The sequence below is a fragment of the Balaenoptera ricei genome, chromosome 4 (genome assembly GCF_028023285.1).
Source record: "Balaenoptera ricei isolate mBalRic1 chromosome 4, mBalRic1.hap2, whole genome shotgun sequence".
In the NCBI taxonomy this organism is placed as follows: domain Eukaryota; kingdom Metazoa; phylum Chordata; class Mammalia; order Artiodactyla; family Balaenopteridae; genus Balaenoptera; species Balaenoptera ricei.
Genome location: NC_082642.1, coordinates 8,315,271 through 8,339,308, shown reverse-complemented (window position 1 = coordinate 8,339,308; position 24,038 = coordinate 8,315,271). Strand labels below are relative to the sequence as shown.

Sequence of the window (24,038 nt, the reverse complement as noted above, 5' to 3'; positions counted from 1 at the left end):
TGACACACAGTGCTAAGTGCTATGGCTCAACAAATGTTAACTGCTTGCTGTTGCTGCAGTTATTAATTATTAATAACTTCAGGTATCCACTAACAAAACAACTTACCACTTTTCTCTCCCTGCCTTTACTTTTATATTCTTACAAAGGGAAAAAGGCACTGCTGCCTTGCTTTCAGCATTTTTGTTGACATTATCACTGCATATACTCTTCTTAAGTTTATTCATTGTATAGTTTGCCATTCAGTTCAAACTGAAGGGACGAAAGTCTAAGGCTTTTCAGCCTGAAACAGTCTTTTAAATAAAGCCAACTTTATTGAATGATCTATCTCTTTATGACTGCATTAACTAGTGTAATTTTTCAACAAGAGTAATTTTTTTCATAACGTTTACCCTGCAGTTTTGCAGTTCTAAATACATTGGAAGCATTAAAGCAAAATTATATTCAGTATGATTTTTAAGTTTAGATTATTTGAATATTCCAGTTAAAAAGTGGTAACCCAGACCACTTTGGAAAACTGCTTGGTGGTATTTACTAAAGCTTGATACTCTATGATCCAGCTTGATATCCTATGGGTCTCCTTCTGTGTACATAAACATCGTGCATATGTTCATGAAAAGACTTGTACTGGAAAGTTTATAACAGCATTATTTGTAATAATGCCTACTAGAAATTACCCAAATGCTCACCAACAGTAGAATAAATTTTGGTATATTCACACAATGTAATACTATAGAAAAATGAAAATGACAGATCTGCCAAATATATCTCCACAGTATGGTTGCTGAATAGTAGGAATGATTCTCACAAATGCAGTATTGAGAGAAAGAAGTCTAAAAGAGAATTTGCTGTATGTCTGGTTCTGTTTATGTCAGTTATAAAATTAGGCAAAATCTAATTTAAGCTGTTAGAAGTCCATGTAGTGACATTGCTGATAGGGTGGGGGAGTAGTGACTGGCAGGGAGGATGAAGGGAACTCCTGCAGTGCTGTTAATATTCTGTTTCCTGATACAGGTGTGTTCAGTTTGGGAAAACTCATCAAGCTGAAAAATTATATTTTGTGTACTTTGCTTCATGTATAGTCATAAAAGTTTTAAAAAAATCCCCAAATATATATACCACAAACCTATTGCATTATACATTCGATGATATTGAGGTGCCAGTCTGCATACACTATTTTTGTCCAGCATCCTTGTTTTGTTTTGTTTTTAGTAAGTTTGATTTGAACATAATTGAATACAGTTGTGGAAATCTAATAGTCACAGATGAATTCTTAATTTAGATGAGCTGGTTTTTTTTCTTAATTTCCCAGTACCCCTATTTATCTGTTATGTTTATTTTATTTATTATTTTTTTAAACACTTTAATATTTTTTTATTTATTTGGCTACTCCGGGTCTTAGTTGCAGCAAGCGGGAACTTTAGTTGCAGCATGTGGGAGCTAGTTCCCTGACCAGGGGTCGAACCCAGGCCCCCTGCATTGGGAGCACAGAGCCTGAGCCACTGGACCGCCAGGGAAGTCCCCAGCATCCTTGTTTAATCATCAGAGAATTATAACAACAAAGGGCAGAATGATGGGCATCCTTTCTGAGTCTCCTGGACATTGGTAGTTTTCTTGGGCTTCCTACATATTGGCATAAATCGCCCCTGTCAGTAAATAGGGATGAGGAGGATCCGTGATCGCAGAGCAAGCATCCTTTTAATAAAAAGGATTAATAAAAATCCTTTTTAAATCCTTTTTAATAAAAAGGATTGGCCCTGGAGGGTGGCATGAGGCATGTGGACCTGGCTTAAGGCAGCACCTTCTTGGTCACTCTTATTTAAGGGACCAGAGAGTTCTGCCAAATTAATTGGCAAAACCCATTACACTACCCTGTAGACTTTGTGGATGAAACAAAGTAAATTTGCAGTTTTAAGTGACTTACATCTGGGGGAAGGATAGGAATTAGTAGGCTGTTTTATCAAGTTATTCTTTTTAGCATAGTCCACAGGAAAGATAATATTTAAGAATTTAAGACCTGTTTTTGGGAATTCCCTGGCGGTCCAGTGGTTAGGACTCTGCGCTTTCAACTGCCAAGGGTGCGGGTTTGATCCCTGCTCGGGGAACTGAGATCCTATAAGCTGTGCGGCGTGGCCGGGAAAAAAAAAAAAAAAGACCTGTTTTTTTAAGGCTTCAATTTCCATTAATGCAAATTGGTTTTTTTTTTTTAACTTTTAGCTTATGTGTGTTTAATTTTCATGAATTTTCTTATGTCTAAAAATAATACATGCTTGTCATAACAGATTCATCAATATAGAAATGATTAAAAAACAAAAAGCTTTTTCTAGTTCCACTTGTAGACCCTTTTTTGTGTCTATACATACCATAAATTTATTGATTCTAAGATGCATTTTATTATCCCATATTTTAACATATCTGAAATTGGGATGTGTCTTTCCCTAGCTATCCGCTAGGTGGCAGTCACGATGGAGCTGTCATCTCCCGGACGTGGGAAATTTGGTCATAGCTGTTCGTATTGTCTTCACTTCAGTTGAGTTATATACCTTGTTGGTACTACATGGCTTGAGTTTAATTGCTGTTATAAGTGTCTTGAAAAGAACTGCACTATGTGACTTGGCTTTAAGGCAAAAAGTTAGTTTGTGTGCAGAAAGGCACAGAAAAGGCAGCAGGGAGTAAATTTAATATGAGTGAAGCAAATATTCAGTATTGGAAGGATAACCACAGTTCTATTTCCTTGCAAAGTAAAAACCAAGCACTTTATGGAATCAAGAATGGGAGCTATTCTTTGAGTAAGTGAAGGTATGCTGCATTTTATTCCTGAAACATGTGCAAAAGCATTCCCTATCACAAGCCAAGCAGTGCAACTTGCCAAAATTGCCAAATCCTGTGGAATAGACGGTTGGTGTGACCAATTCATGTGCCATACAGGACTATTGTTGGGCACTGGGTCATAACTTTAATTGCTCACTCCTCCTTATAAATGAATTTAATGATTTTGATCATCTTTTTATGTGTTTATTCAGTGTTTTACACCTATTGAGATAGTCATTTGGTTTTTCTGTTTTAAACTATTAATACATTTTCAGATGTCAAACCATCCTATATTTCTGGGAAAGCAGCTTGCTATTTCATTTTAAATTAGTAGTTATCTTGTGGATGTCTTTTCAGTTTAGTATGTAAGGATTTATCTTATTCTTTTTAATGATTCTATTATTTTTCTATTGTATGAATATACTATAATTTTTTAAATAGCTGTCTTATTGATGTGCATGATTTCCAGTTTTTGCTATTAAAAATGATGTAGCAGGGGACATCTTTCTACATATACCTTTATATACCCAGGCTAGTGTTTCTATATAATAAATTCCTAGAAATGCTGTGCATTTTCATTATTTGAGGAAAGAAATTTAAAAGTTAATTTTTAAGAAGTGTTTGCTTGGTTTAGAAATGTCAGTCATTGTTGGAAAATATACCAACATGCTAACAGTGGTTGTCTCTGGGGTGATGGGCTTATGTGTGATTTTTTTTTTTAACTTTAATAGTAAAAATGGAACTTACTTAAAAAAAAAAAAGCAAAATGCTTAGGAAGCCAAATACTGCTTTAGAAGTTCTGGGATTGTGAGCAGTTGGAGGGTAGGAACTGTTGTAGTTGCCAGATAATTCATCTAGCATAATGCAAAACACATGGAACAGATTCAAAAGGTGTTTATAGAAGTAAGTTGAATTCATTTTTTTGAGTTTAACAGAGAGAAAACTTATTGCTCATTCTTTTTTTAGGGCTTTTTGATTAACTCAAAACCAGAGAATGCCTGTGAACCCATAGTGCCTCCGCCACTAAGAGACAATTCATCTGGCACTTTCATCGTGTTAATTAGAAGACTTGATTGTAATTTTGATGAAAAGGTAATGTTTCTTTTTTCATTTTTCTGTTACTGTTTGTTTTGTTAGCTAGTTGAAATACTCCCTTGTTTCAGAAGGCCTTTAAGAAAGTTTACACAATTCATTCAGATTAAAAAAAATAAACAGTAAGGACAAAAAGAAAATGAGGAGATGGTGAAGGCAAGAAAGGCAGCAGTGAGTTTACTTAATTCTTATTCATTTGCTATAAAATTTACTCTAAGCTTTTAGCTGCCAGTACAAAGAGGAAGACACCATCAGTTTTATGATTCGCAGTTTTAGTAAGACTGAAAATAAATAAATTGACTAGGACATGAATAATTACTATTGGTTCTAAGAATTTTCATGTGGTGGTTGGGCATCTTGAACTGTGGTTTAATAGTGGTCTTGCTTGATCTAACCTAGGAATGGAAATGTTAATCTATAGTTTCATGCCTTCACCCTTCCAGTATAACTACTACATCTGTATCTGTATCTTTGTTGATATTGGGATTTCTCTCTTGTAATAAGCTGACTCTGTCACTTGTATAAAGTTTGTCTCCATGGAGTGGGTTAAGCTGGCATTTCAGATAGTAGAACAAAGTTTTCCATAGAACTTCCCTCACTATCATCAGTGCTGCTCTAAAGGTATGGAGTTTTAGTTTTGGGGTTTTTTTTTGTTGTTGTTACTTTTAGTACTGTCTTTACAATTCTGTTTTCGGATTGGCCTTGTTAAGAGAGCCAGATTGAGGCCTGTTACTTTTACCTGACTATCTCAAACCTGAGTGTCTCTCATGTATCTTAGAGAACAGATGTGGGATATTATTTCATGTACCTTCCATGCTTGATCTTAGATGATTTGTCTATTAAGTAAGTAAGGCTGCCCTGACTCCTGCTGTGCCTGAAGTTTTGTCTCTGCTCCTTTCATTTCATGAAAGAAATGACACCTCCATAATAAACTTATTAAATGAATAAAGTAATCACTGTGAACGGGTTTGAAAATGTAGAGCACTTTGTAAATAATAAGTATTGTTACTATTGTATATTAATTCCAAATTTAAACTCTCAATTGCCTTTAAATGGGAAAATAGGGCTTGAAGTCAAATGTATTAGATTTCCTTCTCTTCAGGGTTGTTATGTCTTTTGAATTTAAACCATTTTAAGATTTGATCCAGAACTAAACTATGATAATTACAGGTTGTTCCAACAAAAATGAAATATTATTGTAATATTTCATTAATTTCATGCCACTGAGAAACTAAAAGTAAGCTAATTCTGCTGATTTCAAGGTTTATTGCATCATTAAGGTATGTAATTTTTGTCTCAGTCCAGTCTTCGGTAACTAGAAACTAGAATATATCTCTTTTTTTTTATAATAACTTTCTTCTTTTAGGTGGGGAAGGGAGGTGGTTCACTGTAAAATTTAGGGAAATACTGTCATTGAATATTTATTTTTGAGGGTGAAAACCCAACCCAGGAATGAATAGGAGGGTTTATTTGTCCTCTTATCCCTTTAGTGGATCCTCATCATGAGTCTGAGTACTTCTAATGGAATTTCCTGATTTAGCTATTACTCCAGCTCATCTCTTTCCACTTCCTGCCTTGCATTTTATGCTGTAGCCGTAGCACCTACTGAAATCTCTCAACTTGCTGTGTCTTTGTGCCTTTACACACATTATTTTCTCTGTCCAAGACCTCTGTCCAAGATGACTTTTATCACCTATATTTCTGACTGTTTCATCATTTAAGTGCTAGCTGAGAAAGTTACCTCTTCTGGAAGCCTTACTTTTCTTTCTACCCTCTCTCTGGCAGAATGAATGATTCCAGTTCAATGTGCCACCCTCCACTTTGTAAATACCTCCTTTATATCTCTTTATCACAGTATTATTTTTTATTATATATATTTCACTTATATGCAAGCTTATTGTGTTTAGAGTTCATGTTTGAATTATATTTAAATATCTAATTTGTATCATAGTGCATAGTAGGAGAGCAATAAAGGTTTGTTAAATCAAACTGTGTAGTGTAGTAAGCCTTCTACTTACATGTATATTGCATTCTTTAAAAGTATGTACATGTAAAAAATATGTAAAAATGTTTAGATTGAGGATTCTCATCTTAGAAGGGAAAATGTTAAAATTTTTCTTATTATAACTCACCACGTAGACGTAGTCTTAATGGATAAAGTTCTATTCTGTACATATTCTTTAACTTTGTTATTTTTCCTTCACAAATATACAACACGGTCTGTTATAGCCATTTAAGGCTAAAGATTTCATACTCATGTTGTTCCTAATGATTTCTGTCTTTGTCTCAGTTATATTACGTTTACGAGACATTAATTTACAAGGGAGACATATTGGTTTTAATCAAGGTCTGGAAACAGGCTGCATACATTTGAATCCCATCTTTATCATTTATTAGCAGTGTGATCTTAGGCAAGTTGTTCTATCTCTGTGTGCCTCAATTTCTTTATCTGTAAAATAGAATTTTAAATGTTCCCTACATCAGAGGATTGTTATGAGGATCAAATGAAATTATCACTGTTAAATGCTTATCAAACAATGCCTTGCACACAGTAAGTAGGCAGTAGGTATTAGCCATTAATGTTTTATTGATTTTTTTCATTACTGGTGTAAAATAGAATAAGGGTAAAGATGGCAAAGATGCTGACTGTATTAGGCTGGGAAGTCCCATAATCTACTGTCTGCAAGCTGGAGAATCAGGAAAGCCAGTGGTATGATTCAGTTAGAGTCTGAAGGCCTGAGAACCGGGGTATCTGATGGTGTTAAGTCCTGGAGTCCTGAGGCCCAAGAACCAAGAGCTCTGATGTCCAAGGGCGGGAGAAGGTGGATGTCAAGAAGAGAGAGAGGGAATTTGCCCTCCCTTCACGTTTTGTTCTGTTTGGAACCTCAAGGAATTTGATGATGCCCACTCACGTTGGTGAGGGTGGATCTTCTTTACTCAGTCTACTGAATGAAATGCCAGTCCCTTCCAAAAACCCCCTCACAGACACACCCCCAAATAGTATTTTACCAGCTATCTGGACATCTCTTAGCCCAGTCAAATTGACATATAAATTTAGTTCTAACCTTTCAGAAACTAAATCATTGGCTGATAAGTCACCCTGTGATATAGTAACTCATGTCAGATGAGGTGTAAAATTTTTAATTTAGCTTATAAAGGACAGTTTAATCATGCCAGTGTGTAATGTATAAAAAATAAGTTTCATAAATATACAAGGATAAGAATTATGGATCACCTGTCAAGGTAGGGTGAATGGATAAGGATAAATTCATCATGATTACTGGAGAAACATCTGGAGTCTCATCCCAAAGAAGATTTCCTTTCTAAGGGTGGTCACTGGTGGATTGGCTCTTAGCTTTATTAGCTATAATCTTCAGATCAGAAATCTATGACTGTATTTTTTGGGCTTCTAAATTGATGATTAAGTTTTGTATTAAGTATGTTACAGAACCTAATTGTTTACAATTTATGTATGGTACTTCTCTTCTGAATTGCAAATAAATAGCTCTTTGTAGATAATCAGTAGTGATTCATTCATGTATTTAGCCACAATTTTATGTGAATACACTGACTTAAGAAAACAGCTCATTTTCTTATTCCTGATGTAGCATCCTGGGACTGAGTACTGAGAAAAGCTTAATTCAGCACCATACTGTGTGCTACAGTTGAGAGTAGTTGCAAGGTTGTTTTTTTGTCATGCCTGCTATCCAAAGTGATACCCAGATTATCTCAGACAAATGAGAATTGGCTCTATTTTACAGAGCTTTCCTTGGAGAAGGGAACTCTTTCCATTGTAGATAGCAGAAGAGAAAAGAAGTAAGAAATAAAATTGTATCAAGATATTTCAAATGATTAATAGTGATGGACATTTCAGGGTTTACTTTTCATAATTCTTTTGATTTTTTTGAAGACGAATATTATGCTGTAATTAAAGAAACCTAGACTTCTCCTCTTATTCTTTCTTAGAAGTAAATGATGAAGTCAAAGTTGTGTGTTACAATAAAGGAAATGGCGGATTTTCTATATACAAACTATCCCAAGTGGTTTGTGACTTAAGGTAGCCAATAATACAGCTGAAATGCAATTAACAGTTTTTGGAGGATAGGAAATTGAATCATTTGTAACATTTTAAGATAGAGTACTGTTTAATTTTTTTATCTTTTGTCAGGAGAAGCACATTTGAGCCTTTTAATCTGTCTTGCCTTGGAGAGATAACAGCAAAACTCATACTCAGAGTCAGTATTTGGATATGTGGAATGTCCAGAAGGCCAGTAAAAAAACCTGTTGATTACATGCCAGCTGCTTAATCTGAAAACAGTTACTTTTACTCATACTGACAAAAACTGTATCTTCTGAAAAATACAGCTCTTTAGAGCAGGGGTCCCCAACCCGTGGGCCGTGGACAGGGTCTGAGGCCTGTTAGGAACTGGGCCGCACAGCAAGAGGTGATGAGAGGGCGAGGGAGTGAAGCTTCATCTGCCGCTCCCCATCGCTGGCATTACCGCCTGAACCCCCTCCACCTGCCCTTTCCCCAGCCATGGAAAAATTGTCTTCCACGAAACTGGTCCCTGGTGCCAAAAAGGTTGGGGACCTCTGGCTTTAGAGGAAAAACAAAACAATGTTATCTTGTTTATCTTTGTACAGTTGTTCTTCACTGTGACAAAATATAATTGTTTGGAAATGTTAGTGTTTGGTGAGTATTTGAAATTAAAACATTGCTGGATCTTTGGTAAATAAATCAAGGCTTCATTAAATCTTTTAGTTAGAAAAATGACTTCATAGCATTCTGAGGCAGAGAGTTCTCAGAAGACTTGAATTGGCATCCCAGTGGGAAATAAAATTTTTAAAAATTTTGTAAAAATACCTGGTTATTTCAAGAACATTAAAATAATCACTTAAAATAGAACTTTTCTAAACTATACAGAGTTCTGTGTTTATAGCGAAATAAACATTAGTTATCAGAAATCTGTCATTGCAGTGCGAGATATTTCTACCTTATGGTTTTAATGCTAAGTCAACAACTTCTTCAAATAGTCAATTTACTTTATTTTAACTGAACTCAAGGGAAGCTTGGTAAACAGAAATGGTGCAATGCATGTACTTCTTCTGAGTTTTATTACCACTTTATGCTCTAGTGATTTTTTTTTTGAAGGGCATGATAGTTTATTTTTAAAAATTGTACCACACTGATCGTAATGACCAGCATACACGTTATGATAGTTTTTCTCTTGGGTATTAATACTGCAGTATTTTTGTATACTGAAATGTTTCAATAGGACCAAGAACGTTAGAGATATAAAATGAACACTAATAATGCTGGTGTCCTACACCACAGAATTAATTTAAACCCCTTATGAATCAGTGGCATTATAATGTTATATAGTTATGAAGAATGAAAGTTCTCTTCTAAATAGGCAACATGAACTTATACTTCCTTTTTCTTTAATCTTTAGTTTTTATAATTTAAGCTACGTCCACCCTGGCCAAAGCACAATCATACAAGACACCTCAGGTAATTTCCATGCTACCATTGCACAAGTTTAGTGATTTTTGCTTAAACAAAAAAATCAAACCACTGTCAAAAAAGGAGGCAAATAAAACTGATTTTCCAATCATTTGAAAAGCATAGTGCATATTTGTCCAACACAGACTCAAACTTAAATTAAATGCTATCATTATAATCTCCAAACTTCTGCAATAAAATTAACATTTATATATATATATGTATATGGGTTTTATTTATAGAACTGTATTTTGCAATCAACAAGTGAAAGTTATTTTTTAAAGAGCGATATATTTGGTTACAGTTCCACATGTTGGTAGTAGAGACAAAGCCACATGATGTTAAATCTGGCTCTAAGTTACCGAAGGTATAAAATTTTGATCAAAATTATGATACTCTGATCTTAAAAATTCAACCCATGTGAGATTACTTTTTAGAGTAAATGTGCTGTTGAGTAATCATTTCTATAATCTCTTTGTATGACTATCTGCAAATTGACCCTTTTCTTTAATCAATGTGACTCACTAACATTTCAAACTGACCTCTTTACTTCTATGTTACCATTTTCTAGTGATTATTTTTGAAAAATATAGCTGCAGGAGGCTGAAAGGACTTAGATATTGTTCCCTCTGCATTTTTGGGTGGGGGGTGCTTAGATGGAGTTACATTTGGATTAAAGATGATAAGGAATATGTTGGTACTCATTTTCTGTTGGAATGTGACTTTTACAAAACTTAGCTGGGGTACACACCCCTACTTGACCTGACTTCTGTCTCTGTCTAAAGTCACATCTGTACTTTGCCTGCCCCCTTACCTTAATCGTCAAGACTTTACAAATCCCCATATGTGCTGAGCAGTCTCTCCCCGTCTGTCTTGGTTTCTACCATGTCCTTCATCTGGAATATCTTCCCTCTGCTTGTCTGTCTGGGAAATCTGACTTTGTTTTAGGCCTAAGATGAAGTTTCATCTCCTATCTGAAACCTTCCCTGATTTTCTTCAAGGCAGAATAGATCACTTCTTCTTTTATATATTACTTATTTAATCCCATGTCAGTCTCTGTGAGGGAAAAGATAGTGTTTTAGATTCTACAACTCAAATGCTTAATACATTGTATGGCCCTTGGTAGATGATTAATAAATATTTGCTGAATGAACTAATTTAGAAAATCCTAAGGGCTTACAATTAAATTTAACTGGATTAGGGAATAAACAGTATTATTGGAACCTTTTATTGGCTTCACGTTCATTTCACTTCATGCTCTTGGAAGTATTTCTAAATATAGATATTCATTTATCCCACAAACATTTTTCTCTAGGTCCCAATTTTTATGAGAATTAAAAAGTTAACATAAACATTTTTTGGATTATTTGTGTGACTTTATTATCATAATAACAAGGAATAAAATTTTTGGAGTGAAATTTTATCATCCTACAAAATAGGCATCCAGCTTTTCTTTCTAGGCTTACCTTTCATTATTCTGTCTCAGGCCTCCAGGCTGATACATTACATGGTATTCTCAGAATTGCACTTTTACTTCAGTGGTATTAAGCAAGTAGATGTGAGCTTGAGTAGAAATTAAACTCTCAAATATCTCAAAGTCATCTAATATCATTGTTTAAATTTTCTTACTCTTCTCTATATTTCTACAAAGTAACTTATAGCATTTGTTTTACTAATCTACTTCAGAATCCTGTATCAAAGTTTTCACTAATTAAATGACACTCGGTGGATGGAAACATTTCTACCCGTATATGGTTCAAACAGCTTTCTGCTACTAGTTCTTTAATTTATTCATTTATTCCTTTCGTCCACCCTTTGATAAAAATATCTGTGTTTTAATAATTAGATTCCTTTATATACAGATTTATTCAGTATTAAAACAACAAAGCAAATTCTCTTCTTTTACTAAGAAAGTAACATTCAATGAATAATAAAGATGAAAAATAGTAAATTACATGTACTTTACCCTAACCTAATGAAAGAATGTAATGCCAGTAACTTTATTTACATAGCTCTTCAACACACATTCTTTTTTTTTTTTTTGAAGTATAATTGATTTACAATATTACATTAGTTTCAGGTGTACAACATAGTGATTCAAAATTTTTAAGGATTATACTTCATTTAATGTTATTATAAAACATTGGCTTTGTTTCCCTGTGCTGTACAATATATCTTTGTTGCTTACCTATTTTAATCCTATACCCCTATCTTGCCCCTTCTCTCTCCCCAGTGGTAACCACTAGTTTGTTCTCTATATTTGTGAATCTGTGTCTGTTTTGTTATATACATTTGTTTTATTTTCTTAGATTCCATGCATAAGTGATAACATAGAGTATTTGTCTTTCTCTGTCTGACTTATTTCACTAAGCTTTATACTTTCTTGGTCCATCCATGTTGTTGCAAATGGCAGAATTTCATCCTTTTTTATGGCTGAATAATATTCAGTTATATACCGCATCTTCTTTAACCATTCATCTATTGACGGATGTTTAGGTTGCTTCTATACCTTGGCTATTATAAATAATGCTGCTGTGAACATCGGGATGCATGTATCTTTTCAAATTAGTGTTTTCGTTTTCTTCGGGTATATTCCCAGGAGTGGAATTGCTGGATCATATGGTAGTTCTGTTTTTAGTTTTTTGAGGAACCTCAATAGTGTTTTCCATAGTGGCTGCACCAATTTACATTCCCACCAACAGTGCAGGAGGGTTCCCTTTTCTCCACATCCTTGTCAACATTTGTTATTTGTAGGCTTTTTGATGATAGCCATTCTGACAGGTGTTCGGTGATATCTCATTGTGGTTTTCATTTGCATTTCCCTGATAATTAGCAATGTTGAGCATCTTTTCATGTACCTGTTAGCCATCTGTATGTCTTCTTTGAAAAATGTCTATTCATGTCTTCTGCCCACTTTAAATTGGGTTGTTTGTTTTTGATATTGAGTTGTATGAGCTGTTCATATGTTTTGGATATTAACCCCTTATCAGTCATATCATTTGCAAATATTTTCTCTCAGTGAGTTGTCGTTTTGTTTTATCAGTGATTTCCTTTGCTGTACAAAAGCCTTAAGTTTAATTCAGTCCCATTTGTTTATTTTTGCTTTTATTTCTTTTGCCTTAGGAGACAGAGCCAAAAAATATTGATCTGATTTATGTCAAAGAGTGTTCTGCTTGTGTGCTCTTCTAGGAGTTCTATGGTTTCAGTTCTTAAATTTAGGTCTCAAATACGTTTTGAGTTTATTTTAGTATATGGTATGAGGGAATGTTCTAATCTCATTGTTTTACATGTAGCTGTCCAGTTTTCCCAGCACCATTTATTTATGAGACTGTCCTTTCTCCATTGTATATTCTTACCTCCTTTGTCATAGATTCCACACACATTGTTTTGCTTCAAAATCAATTTATTCATATTACTCAGATACACATTAAATGAAGAATGTCTAGTTAAGGAAGAAAGATGGGATCTAAAGAGGGAAAGATGGCTTATGTCATTGAACTCCTATTAATGAGAGTGAAAACGTCATTAGGGTCTAATACTGTCTTCCATAGAGTAGCTCTTCTCAACATGGCCTGTAGTGATCCTAAAATAACGTGCAGGAAAGAATTATGTTGGATTTAATCTTGGCAGGATTGCTTGCCACAGTTCTGGATCTTATTTCAACAACTGATTATTCCCTACTGTGCTGTAATGTTTCCAGGAATTTTTATCCTATAGATAGAATTAACAGTTTTTATATTCACACTCTGAATTCTCTACTATTCCATTCTCATCTGCCTTGCTTTGATCATTTGAGAAAGAGATTTTACTTCTTAATTTCTTCTTAGTTCTTCAGATGAAAGAAGATCATAGCTAGGTTTTGAAAATTATCTCTATTCTCTAAGTCCTCCATTAATTTCTTTACTTCATCTCTTTCCCTTATAGGGAAAACAACTTTTTTTCTGTGTTAGATATCCAAGTTGGGAAAAAGGGTAGTTTGTGCCCAGGCTGATGGTTGAGTTACGGTTGCTTTCTGTTGCCAGTTCTGAAAGAAAAGAAAATTAGTTTTCCAGAGAATTTTTTTCAGTTGGCATTTGGAAAGATTTAGAAGCAGAGCTATACTACATTTTTTGCAGAGGATCCATAGAGGTTGGACAGTAAAGTGAACCTCCAGTTTTCAGATTGCTGGGAGTGCAGAAACCCACTGTATAGCCAAGATGGACAGAAGAGGCCAGGCTCCAAAACCATCAGTATCTGTGTTATGCTTTTTTGTTTTGGCTTTTTACCTTCTGTGTTTTAAAACATAGCATTCACAGAAAAAGTATTCATAATGTATGTATGTACAATTTAAATAGTAAAGTAAATATCTGAGTACTCTTCAGCTTAAGAGAGACCTGTTACTAATGTTAGTTAATGTTGTTAATTACTTTAACCAGACTTCATTGAAGACTTTGTTAGGTAAATCTTTTAGATTTTATTTCATTTACAGATTGTGTTAAACTAGTATTAATATCTTATTTTCATGAAGGAGCTTCCTATTTGGAATATTTTTACAATAATTTCAAATGTTTTAATGAAGTGATGTTAAGTGTACCACAAAGTGATCGCTAACTAAAGCTGCTCATTTTCTGTCTTGTGTTTGAAAACCTTGTGATAGGAAAGATTTTTTGCTGAGGCCAGGGCAAACCCCAGCCAGCAGTACTATGCATTTCCTATTTCTTTACTATAGATTCTTTCTTTTTGCCCTGTAATATTTTCTTTCTCTCGCTTGATTCTAGCCTAAAAAAACACCATGGGTATATCTTTTCTCACTTCAGCTTCTTGGGAGTAGGACTTATGTTTTATGCAGTTCTGTGTGCTGAGCTTACAGTATAGTGCTTAGAACATCAAAATGAGTAGGCAGCGAAGGGAGGAGTATGGTCAGAGATCTGTCACTGGGTGGCGCTGACCATCACATTCTCATTGCCCCATCAGTTGTTTTTCAAGTGCAGTATGAATCCTTGTCATTACTTGGAAATTCTTAGTAGGCTGATAGCAAGTTTAGATGTATCCTTTTGTTGCACAACAGTTTCTTCCAAAAAGCTTTATTAACAGTGGTGGGTGGGTTAAAATGAAGCTTCTGCTGTGTTAGGATGAGAAATAATTAAGATTTGATTGGAATATGAATCCTATCAGTATCCAAAAATATGAACTTAGGTTGGATCCTTCATTTTAATTTGCACTTTAATATAGTCAATACATAGGTAACTAGAGAATATTTTATGGATACCTTTGTTAAATTTAAATTGCAATTCTCAGAAGTAAAATTCTAGACAGCTTTTAACTGATATAGTTTATTTTAACTGGTATAGTTCATTATATAAAAGTAAAAGTTTTTTTTTTTTTTAAAGAAAAACATCTTTAAATCAATAGCAAGCATTCGAAATAGCTACACATAAAGGTTTATTTGGGTTTTCTTAATGTCACTAAGAAAAAAGGATCATTTTTGGTTTTAATCTTTAGTACTAACCATGTGCTAGATATAATATTAAAACTTCATTAGAAACAGCCACATTCAAAGACCTGTAATGAAGTTTCATGAAACAGTACTTACCTGTATTAGCTATGATACTCTGGTAATGAAATTTCCTTTTATTAAAAAAGTTCGCCCAGGTCCACTAAATTGTTTTATTACCTACAGTTTTCAATACCCTCGATATTTAAAAATTGCTTTCCCATGTACTAAGATTGACTTTAAAATGCTGCCACTGGGACATAACATAAAATCTTTAATTAATTTTTAAAGTTCCAAGGATTCTGGCTTCTGTTTTCTGTTCTACTTGAAACAGGTAAGTATGGCTTTGCATACAAACAGATTTTACCAGCCCTACCACAAGAATTTTCTAATGAAATAAATACAACTTATCTTTAAGCCTAAATAATAAATAAACATGTACATTTGTAATATGCCGTTTATCAAAAGGTCAACGCTCTCAGAACATAACCTAAAATAAGAGACGGAAACATGCCTTTGTACCACCATAATAAATGTCACAAAATTTCAGCTTTGAAACCATATACTTTTCCCGATGATTTTTCTTGGAACTTTTTATGTACTTAATTTTTTTTTTAAAGCATAGAATTCTTATCAGGTTTACTTCTTTGTTTCTCTATTATAGAAAAGAATATAAGGGTGGAGCAAGGTTAGAATGACTACTGGTAGTCTAAGCACAGAGAGAGAGGAAGTAACATTGACACTTAACATGAAGGAGAAAAACCCGCTAGGGTCCAGTAAAGCATGTGCATGATAATCCCCAAGTCACTGGAAAAAGTCAAATCACATTTGGTGTGTTTTAATTGAGACAGCTAGGAAAATGGAAAATGTTTTAGAAAAATTTTTATCCACAATGACTGAAGTAAAATTTTTGGCATGTTTTTAAGGGGGAACTAAGCAATAAATATAAGGAAATTTCATTTTTGTGGCATATATCTTTCTGGGTAAGACTGGGTAATAGTTATCGTAGTTGTAATTTAGTTTGATTAAACAAGTATTTACATGAGAGAGATTCTTCTAGGCTTGAGATATATACCAGTAAACAAGGTAGTTCCTTAAGGAACATAAAGTCTGGCATTCAAAATGCTCTAAATGTTATTTTTCAGATCTCTTTTTTCACAATGATGTCAGGCTTAGTTTTCTGATAATTTAATGTTTTTACTAAGATGCATGAAAAAATTATCTTTGGTTAATTTTTAAGGTAATACTTTAAAATATAAATATCATAAATTTAGATTTCTAGTATTGTGATTTCCATTAAGGCAGCAGGATTTTGGTTTTATTATCTTTTTGAGAAGAAGGATAGATTAGTATACATTTATGTCATTAATGAACTATGGACATCTTGACAGTGCAATCAGTTTTTTCTTCTTACAATGCCTCTTTTATTAGTGTTTTACCAATTCATCCAGTCTGGAAATAAGATGAATTATTGTGTCATTCCCAGGGTTCCTTTTAGAACATGTCTTATTGAAGCCTCTTCCATTAGCAGTCTGCCATCTTCTGGCATACTGGCTATTTATAATAACAAGCCAGCAGTCCCATATTTCTTTAAAACTCTTGGTTAGGTGCTACCTGGTCTACGTAATTTAATTGCAGCTAATTTGTTGATTAGATGTAAACTAGTACATTTACCACAATTTGAGCTAATGGCTCCCTAATCAGTTTCCTTAAAAAGGCAGATTTGTAGTTCAATTCAGAAGGCCTTTTCATGCAATTTTCAGTGTTGATGGCTGTTTAAGAATTTAGGTTTGTTAACTGTGCCCACTTTTTATTTATGTATCTTTGAGTTCTTTGCCTCCATCTGACAACATGTTTGAAGTTGCATTTTATGAATGTGAAACCTTGCACATGCACACTGAATGATTTAGGTCTTATTTCTGCCTCATGTGTTTTTGAAAATACCAGCTGCTGCTTAGTTAAAAATGTAATTTAATTTGACTGACACATGATTTTTATAGTTCATAACATGGATATATTTTCCTTGTTTGTATTCATAAGCCTGTTGAGCCATATGTTAATGTGTTTCTTTGATTTAATTTCATTATTTTAAAAATCAATAACAACAACAAAAACCTTGGGGAAGCCTTCTTTTTAAAATTTTGAAAACATGTTTCTATTTTTTGTAATTCACATTTGTGCTTACAGAATTCCTTCCTATTTTAGTCATTTTCTATATAAGGAATTTTATTATTTTATTAGAGAACAGCCTTTGAGATTGATATAATTTTATATTGTATTTATGGAACCAATTGCATTTTGGATGTGTGAAAGAAACCGTTCTCCTCAGTTGCTCAATGCAGTTTTAAGAATCTAATGCCTAGATTTAGTTACACACATAGCAGATTGTTGTAAATCCATTAATTTACATTCTTAACAATTTGCAGTTCAGAAAGCCTCTTGTAAAATTGATGATTATTTTGTCCCTTCTTACCGGAAAAATTCACACATAGACAACTGAAGAAGATTTAAGGACCCCACGAAGGCTTGTTTTGTAAATGGGATGGTACATATAATGCGTAAGTATGTTGTAGGAAGGGGGACCCCTTCCAGGGACCAAGAGTGGGCTCTTGTCTAACACTTGGAAATGAATTGTCTGAAGAGACACGTGCTGACAAAGCAAGAGACTTTTTCGCGGGGGGAGCGCCTGGGTGGAGAGCAGCAGGGTCAGGGGACCCAGGAGAACTGCTCTGCCACATGGCTCACAGTCTCGGGTTTTATGGTTAATGGGGTTAGTTTCTGGGTTGTCTCCGGCCAGTCATTCTGACTCAGGGTCCTTCCTGGTGGCACACGCATCACTCAGCCAAGGTGGATTCCATCAAGAAGGATTCTGGGAGGTTGGTAGGACATGTGGACTGGCGTCTCTTCTCTCCTTCTGACCCTTCCCGAATTCTTCCGGTTGGTGGTAGCTTGTTAGTTCCATGTTCCTTACCAGGATCTCCTGTTGTGAGATAACTCATGCAAGTGGCTATTACCTTGCCTGGCCAGGGCGGGCGGTTTCTGTCGGTGCTTCCCCTAACAACTATAAGGCACTATATAAGATAACAAACTGATATAAATACTAAGCAGGAAGCAGTTATATGGGTGCTTGGGACAGCATGTGGAACAGGGCATGGAACAGGACAGGCAGGCTTCATGGAGGTAATGGAATTTAAAGGGCTGATTAGGCGTTCAGAAGACAAAGCCTATTCCAAGCAGAGATGATAGCGTGAGCAGATAGGCTAGAAAGCACCCGATCTGTTTGGATATTCGTGAGTATCCAGATCTCTGAGGATAGTGATTGTTTCTGATTCACGTTTGAGTTCTGCATGGTGCCCAGCACACTGTACCTTACTTGTTATGTAAATTCAGCAAACACTTACTGAATTGAACTATGTTTCTTTACATACACTTTATCATGGCTCCTGAGACCACCTTCTGTGTATCTTAACATGTTGTATCTTTGCTCACAAATATATATTTTTCAGGGAAACAAGTTAAATCATGTAATTTCAATGACTTTGTGTATTAGTTGGCTTTAAAAAGAAATGTAAAACTTAAGTTTTATATTAGGAGAGAACAACTTTTGATATAAATTCTACATTTCTTTTTTTTTATATATATATATTTTTTTAATTAATTAATTAATTTATTTATGGCTGTGTTGGGTCTTCGTTTCTGTGCGAGGGCTTTCTCTAGTTGTGGCAAGCGGGGGCCACTCTTCATCGCGGTGCGCGGGCCTCTCACTGTCGCGGCCTCTCTTGTTGCGGAGCACAGGTTCCAGACGCACAGGCTCAGTAGTTGTGGCTCACGGGCTTAGTTGCTCCGCGGCATGTGGGATCTTCCCAGACCAGGGCTCGAACCCGTGTCCCCTGCATTGGCAGGCAGATTCTCAACCACTGCGCCACCAGGGAAGCCCTACATTTCTTAAATTGTATCTCTGGAAACAGTTGTTTTCTGGATTTGTGAAAGAAACATTTCTCCTTAGTTACTTGGTTAGCTTTTTTGGGGAACAGTTAAATGGTCATTAAAGCATCAGATAAACTAATAGCAACCCCAACCAAGTATACTTTTGTTTCAGTAAAAGCTAAGTGAAGTCTGTTCTGCTATGATAATATAATGAATAAATAATAGGTTAATATATAAGTAATAAATAAGAAATAAAGTTTAGAAGCTATTATATTCTTCTTGAGAGATTTTTTTTTCCCCTACCCTTGGAAAGCAGTAAAATCTACGGAGAAGAGGCTGTGGAGGCTGGCATTTTCTTAAATTTTAGTTGTATAACAAACAAAATCCACCTAAAAATAAAACATGCACACATAGGCAAAAAATAGTAAACTTACTTTTTTGATTATTGACTTTTCTTTGCATGACTGCAAAACATTCCTTGTAACAATTTTGTTGGCTGGTTGGTTTTCTTGCCGTTATTCCCAACATTAGAGCAGTAGGTCCTATGTTGGTGAACTATTTATGCTATTTTAATTCATTAAAAAAAAAAACTGCCTTATTTTCTCTCTTGTGTTTGTAATGTTATAATATGAGCTATTAATTTAAGCACATATTTTATACATTTTCTCATTCTAGTAATATGTAATGAGTGCCTGTTCTGTCTGGATATTATTTCGTAGGTTCTGTAGAGACTATAAAGATGAATAAAATATTAACTCTTTGAGGCACTGCAGATTCAGGGGTTTTTTGATGATAGGATAAAAATATCCTGATTAATGCACATTATTGTCTCTTTCAGAATTCCAGCTTTCATTTATGAGGTAGTTGTAGAGAAGTCAGTGGTAATGCAGAAGAGAATTTTACTCTTACCTGATTGGGGTTAAATACATGAACCTCATTTTTCTTACTTAGCATTCAAATCCAGTCTGCTGAACACTTGGGCATTCCTTTTACTCTCAGGAACCCGACTTTTTGGGCTTTCCCTTACTCTTTGGAGCTTGACTCAGGTCTTATCTTTATTGAATTATGGTAGAATTTTGAATCATTATTATGCTGATAACTAAAACAGTGTTTCAAGAGTTTCTTACCATATTAAGTATCCAGAATTATATCCAGAGTATTCAAAAGTATTTCAAGTATTCAAAACTATTTTATATATATATGTTTGCATACCCAATTTTCATTTTATTTAACCAGTATGCAAATAATGGTCTGATCCTTCATTTTTACCAAACAGTCCAAAGGAGTTAGGTCTGGGTTTATTTTTATTTAAAACAGATTGTTATTTTAAAAGTGAGGTGTGGTAACATGTGTGGATACTTTTCAGATCTTTCATGTACGAAAATTCTTCCACACATCTAGCCATATTCTTATGGTGCAAAGCTTACTATTTTGGAGACTAGTTTTAGGAAAGATTATATAGCTAGTAGAACCAAAGTAAGCAACTTCAGGCTGGAGTTATTTTTAATTTTTTCAAAGCTTTAGAAGGGATTTTTAAAGAAAATCGTTGATGATCAAGCTAATAATGAGAATAGCTTTTATTTGATTCATTTCTAGGTATCAGGCATGGTATTAAGCATTTAAAAAATTATTTTACATATGTGAAAAATATTGTTGCCATTCTCATTTTAAAGTTGGGGAAACTGAGGATTAAGGAAGAAAAAGAATTTGCCCAAGTTTAATGCACTCGTCAGTAGCAGAGGTAGATTTGACTTCTCAAGGGCTCATGACTCAAGAGCTTGATCACAAGCCTCTACCTCTTTAGAGCCAGACAGGTTTATTGCTTTGGATCCTTTTGGTTTGGTAGCTTGTATCTCTGTCCTTTATTTGCCTCTCATTTCATTTAGTACCATGAGTGAAATCAAGATATCTAAAGAAGTCCTTGATAATCAATTAATAAAACACATTATGTTTCAAGAACACACTTGAGATCTGTTCTTGTATATATACATAATCTAGTTCTAGTTGTATGTTATGGGCTCGTTGATTTATGTTTGCTGAAGTTGAGGGGCCTTATGACAAAGCACTTTCTTCCTCCTATCATGACTGTTTTCTGACTTGCAGGTTTTAAATGCACAGAGGGCAGGATACAAAGCAGCCATAGTTCACAATGTTGATTCTGATGACCTCATTAGCATGGGATCCAACGACAGTAAGTACAGGTATCACTTTTCTTCTCTCCTGTTTGACCAATCATTCGAAACTAAAACTTACCAGAATTTCTTTTCTTTCATTTTCTGTTCAAAAAGCAAAATTTCTTCTCCATCAGAAAGATAATTTCCAATTTTTAATCCTCTTGGGATAATTTTGTTCACAATATAAGTGGAATTGACTTGTTCTTTTCTGAACAGTTTGTCGTTGTTGCTGTTGCTTTTTTAACCTATGTGTTTCATTTTAGAGGATGTATTGATATTATGGTAAAAAACCAAAGGAAAGCCAAAGCTTTAAATAGAGATAAGCATATTGAGTTAAGGATGCCATAGGAGAATTTTTGTGATTTATTTAGAGATTCACAACGTTAAATTTTAGGATATGCAGAAATACTAAGTAGCTACTGTATTCTTGTGGAATTTCAAAGCCACGTACTTGTGCTCTCTTATGCCAGTTGGTTATTATTAGCCCCGTAACGTATATTGGCATGCCTATAGCTTTCCATTCAAAATGGGAATGTCTTTCCTTATTCGTTACTAGAGAAAATGAGCCAATTTTAATGAAATAACTGGCTTTAATCAGACTGATTTTTAAGCTGTATCCTTTCACTTAATTTAGTGAGAGTGTTAAAGGTGTCTTTTTTATGTTAATGAGACTACTTTTGGACTCCACCAAAGGATGGGGCTGGTTGCTAGGAGAACTAACCAGGTGATTAGAAGGTTGGAACTTTCAGTCACACCCCCTGACCTCAGGGGCCAGTGGTTTTAATCAGTCATGCCTATGTAATGAAGCCTCTGTAAAAACCTGAAAGGACAGGTTCAGGGAGCTTTTGGGTTGGTGGAAGCGTGGAGATGCTGGGAAAGTTGCACTCCTGGAGAGACCATGGAACCTCTGCACCCCTTCCCATATACCTTGCCCTATACATCTCTTTCATCTGGTTGTTCCTGAATTATATCCTTTTATAACAAACTGGTAGTCTAGTAGATAAAATGTTTCTTTGAGTTCTGTGAGCTGCTCTCACAAATTAATTGAACCCATGGAGTAAGGGTTGTTGGAACCTCCAGTCCGTAGCTGGTGGGTGGGTCAGAAGCACAGGTAACAGCTTGGACTTGCGGCTGGTGTCTGAAGTGGGGGATGGGGATTCTTGTGAGACCGAACCCTAACCCTGTGGAATCTGATGCTATATCTCCAGGTAGACAATGTCAGAATTGAGTTGAGTTGTTTGATGGTGTGGGAAGATCCCCACACACATTGGCAATTGGGTTCAGAACCCAGAATACACTAAATAAATACACTGCCAACATTCAGGATTAAATATTTTGTTTTTGTTTTTCTTTTAGTATATAACAATAATACCTCTTGTTATTAAGTTGGATTGAGTCATATATGCAAGAAAGAGTTTTCAGCAAAGAGCAGACCTAAAGCTATGGACTGATATACTCCATTGGAATGTATTTAGGACTTTAAATAACTGCATCCTCAGTAGGAAATATTTTGGATTCCTTGACCAAAAAAATCTTTTTATAACATGAGACAGTATTTTTTGTTGTTGGTGAGTTGAACTCTTTTCCTTCTTACCCCTAATATAATCTGGGGCAAAATTACAATATATAAAAAGTAAAACTTAGCAATAAGTTCATTAATTAATTTCTTTATATTTTAAATTATTATTTTAATCTTCTAGCTGATTAAATCATAACTGTAGAATGCATGAAGTACCCTTAAGAGGTTCTAGCATTTCACAAAAGGTTTGATAACCACTGTTTAGGAATTAGAGGAATTGATGAAGGGATTTTACTTATCAAATAAACTAGTACTGTTTTACTACAGATTTGACACAGTTGTCTTCTCTTCCTTTAATCACCTCGCATTAAAAAAAAATTATTATCCTACACAGTACCTCCCAGGCTAGTCACTTTTGTGACCTGTATACATTACTGGCAAAACGGAAAGTGTACACACTCTAAAAATAGGCCTGAATTCAAATGTGTGCTCCTACTTGTTTTGAATGTATAATTTTGAGCAAGTTACCTACTCTTTGTGTGTTTTGCTGAAGGCCTGGGCCTAGGTTTTAGCAACCCTCAAGACCTTCTCAAGGGTTCTGGGTTGAATAAAATGATTAGTATTTGTAAACTATTTACTCTTTTGACATGCTTTTAATAAAAAATTTGCAAGATGAAAGTGTCAGTTCCCCTTAACACCTGTTTTGTCTTTGTACTAAAACCTTTTTGTGATTATCATATCAGTTCCTAAGGAAAGTGTGCTAAATATTAGAAGTAGCACATAACCGTATAATCCTGTTGTTGCTATGGAAATGTTCCGACTGAGTTATTATATTTCAGAGATTGTTCAGAATTTTGGTTCTTGACTTCATTGCTTAGATTACTTTCCATGACATTTTGCTCTGTCCTTGAGTGTGTATGTGTTTGAACATTTCATGTATCCAACACGTTGTAAAGATCTTTACCATTTTCATCTTTGCTGTTACTTGGTAGAGGAAAAGGAAGCACAGATTTATTAAAAGAAGCATGTATCTATCGCTCTTTTTAGGCTTAGATCATAGCCACATGTGTTCTCCTAAGAGCAGAGGTTCTAATATCTGGACCCAAAAGGAAGTTTTAAAGGCCTCTTGCCAACATTTCACACAGGAATGTATCTGTTTCTTATTTCATCTAGGACATAGAATGATAGACTAGCTCAGTGAGTCAATCACATTTGTCATCTTCAGGAGGCAGCAGAATGTGGTGGGGAAGAATACGAACTTCAAGACCAGGAAATGTGGGTTTATTCCAAGTTAGTTGATATATGAACTGACCTGTGCTGCTGGAAAAGTTACTAACCTTTCCAGGCCCTTTATTTTCGTCTGTAAAAGTGTGAATAATTTTAATTTTTATTTGACCTGACAGGGTTTTGAAGATCATATGAAAGAAGGTATATGAGAAAACCCATGCCATAGCAGAGTGGAAAGAGCCTACATTAGGAGTCTGAGCCTCAAGTTTGGGTCTAGGCTGTGCAAATTTCTAGCTGTATAAATAGGGCAAGTT

General features: G+C 34.8%; 1 protein-coding gene across 2 annotated transcripts in view; it reads left to right on the top strand.

Annotated features, from left to right (window-relative positions):
- The window catches only part of RNF13 (ring finger protein 13), a 143,528-nt gene that overhangs the window by 64,824 nt on the left and 54,666 nt on the right, over positions 1-24,038 (top strand). Inside the window, exons 4-5 of one of the 2 annotated variants that reach the window (XM_059920114.1) lie at positions 3,776-3,901; positions 20,908-20,995. In XM_059920114.1, coding sequence (XP_059776097.1) covers positions 3,776-3,901; positions 20,908-20,995 — 214 coding nt within the window. Of the gene's footprint in view, positions 1-3,775; positions 3,902-20,907; positions 21,006-24,038 lie in introns of those variants that run through there. The other variant, XM_059920115.1, reaches the window with a different exon arrangement.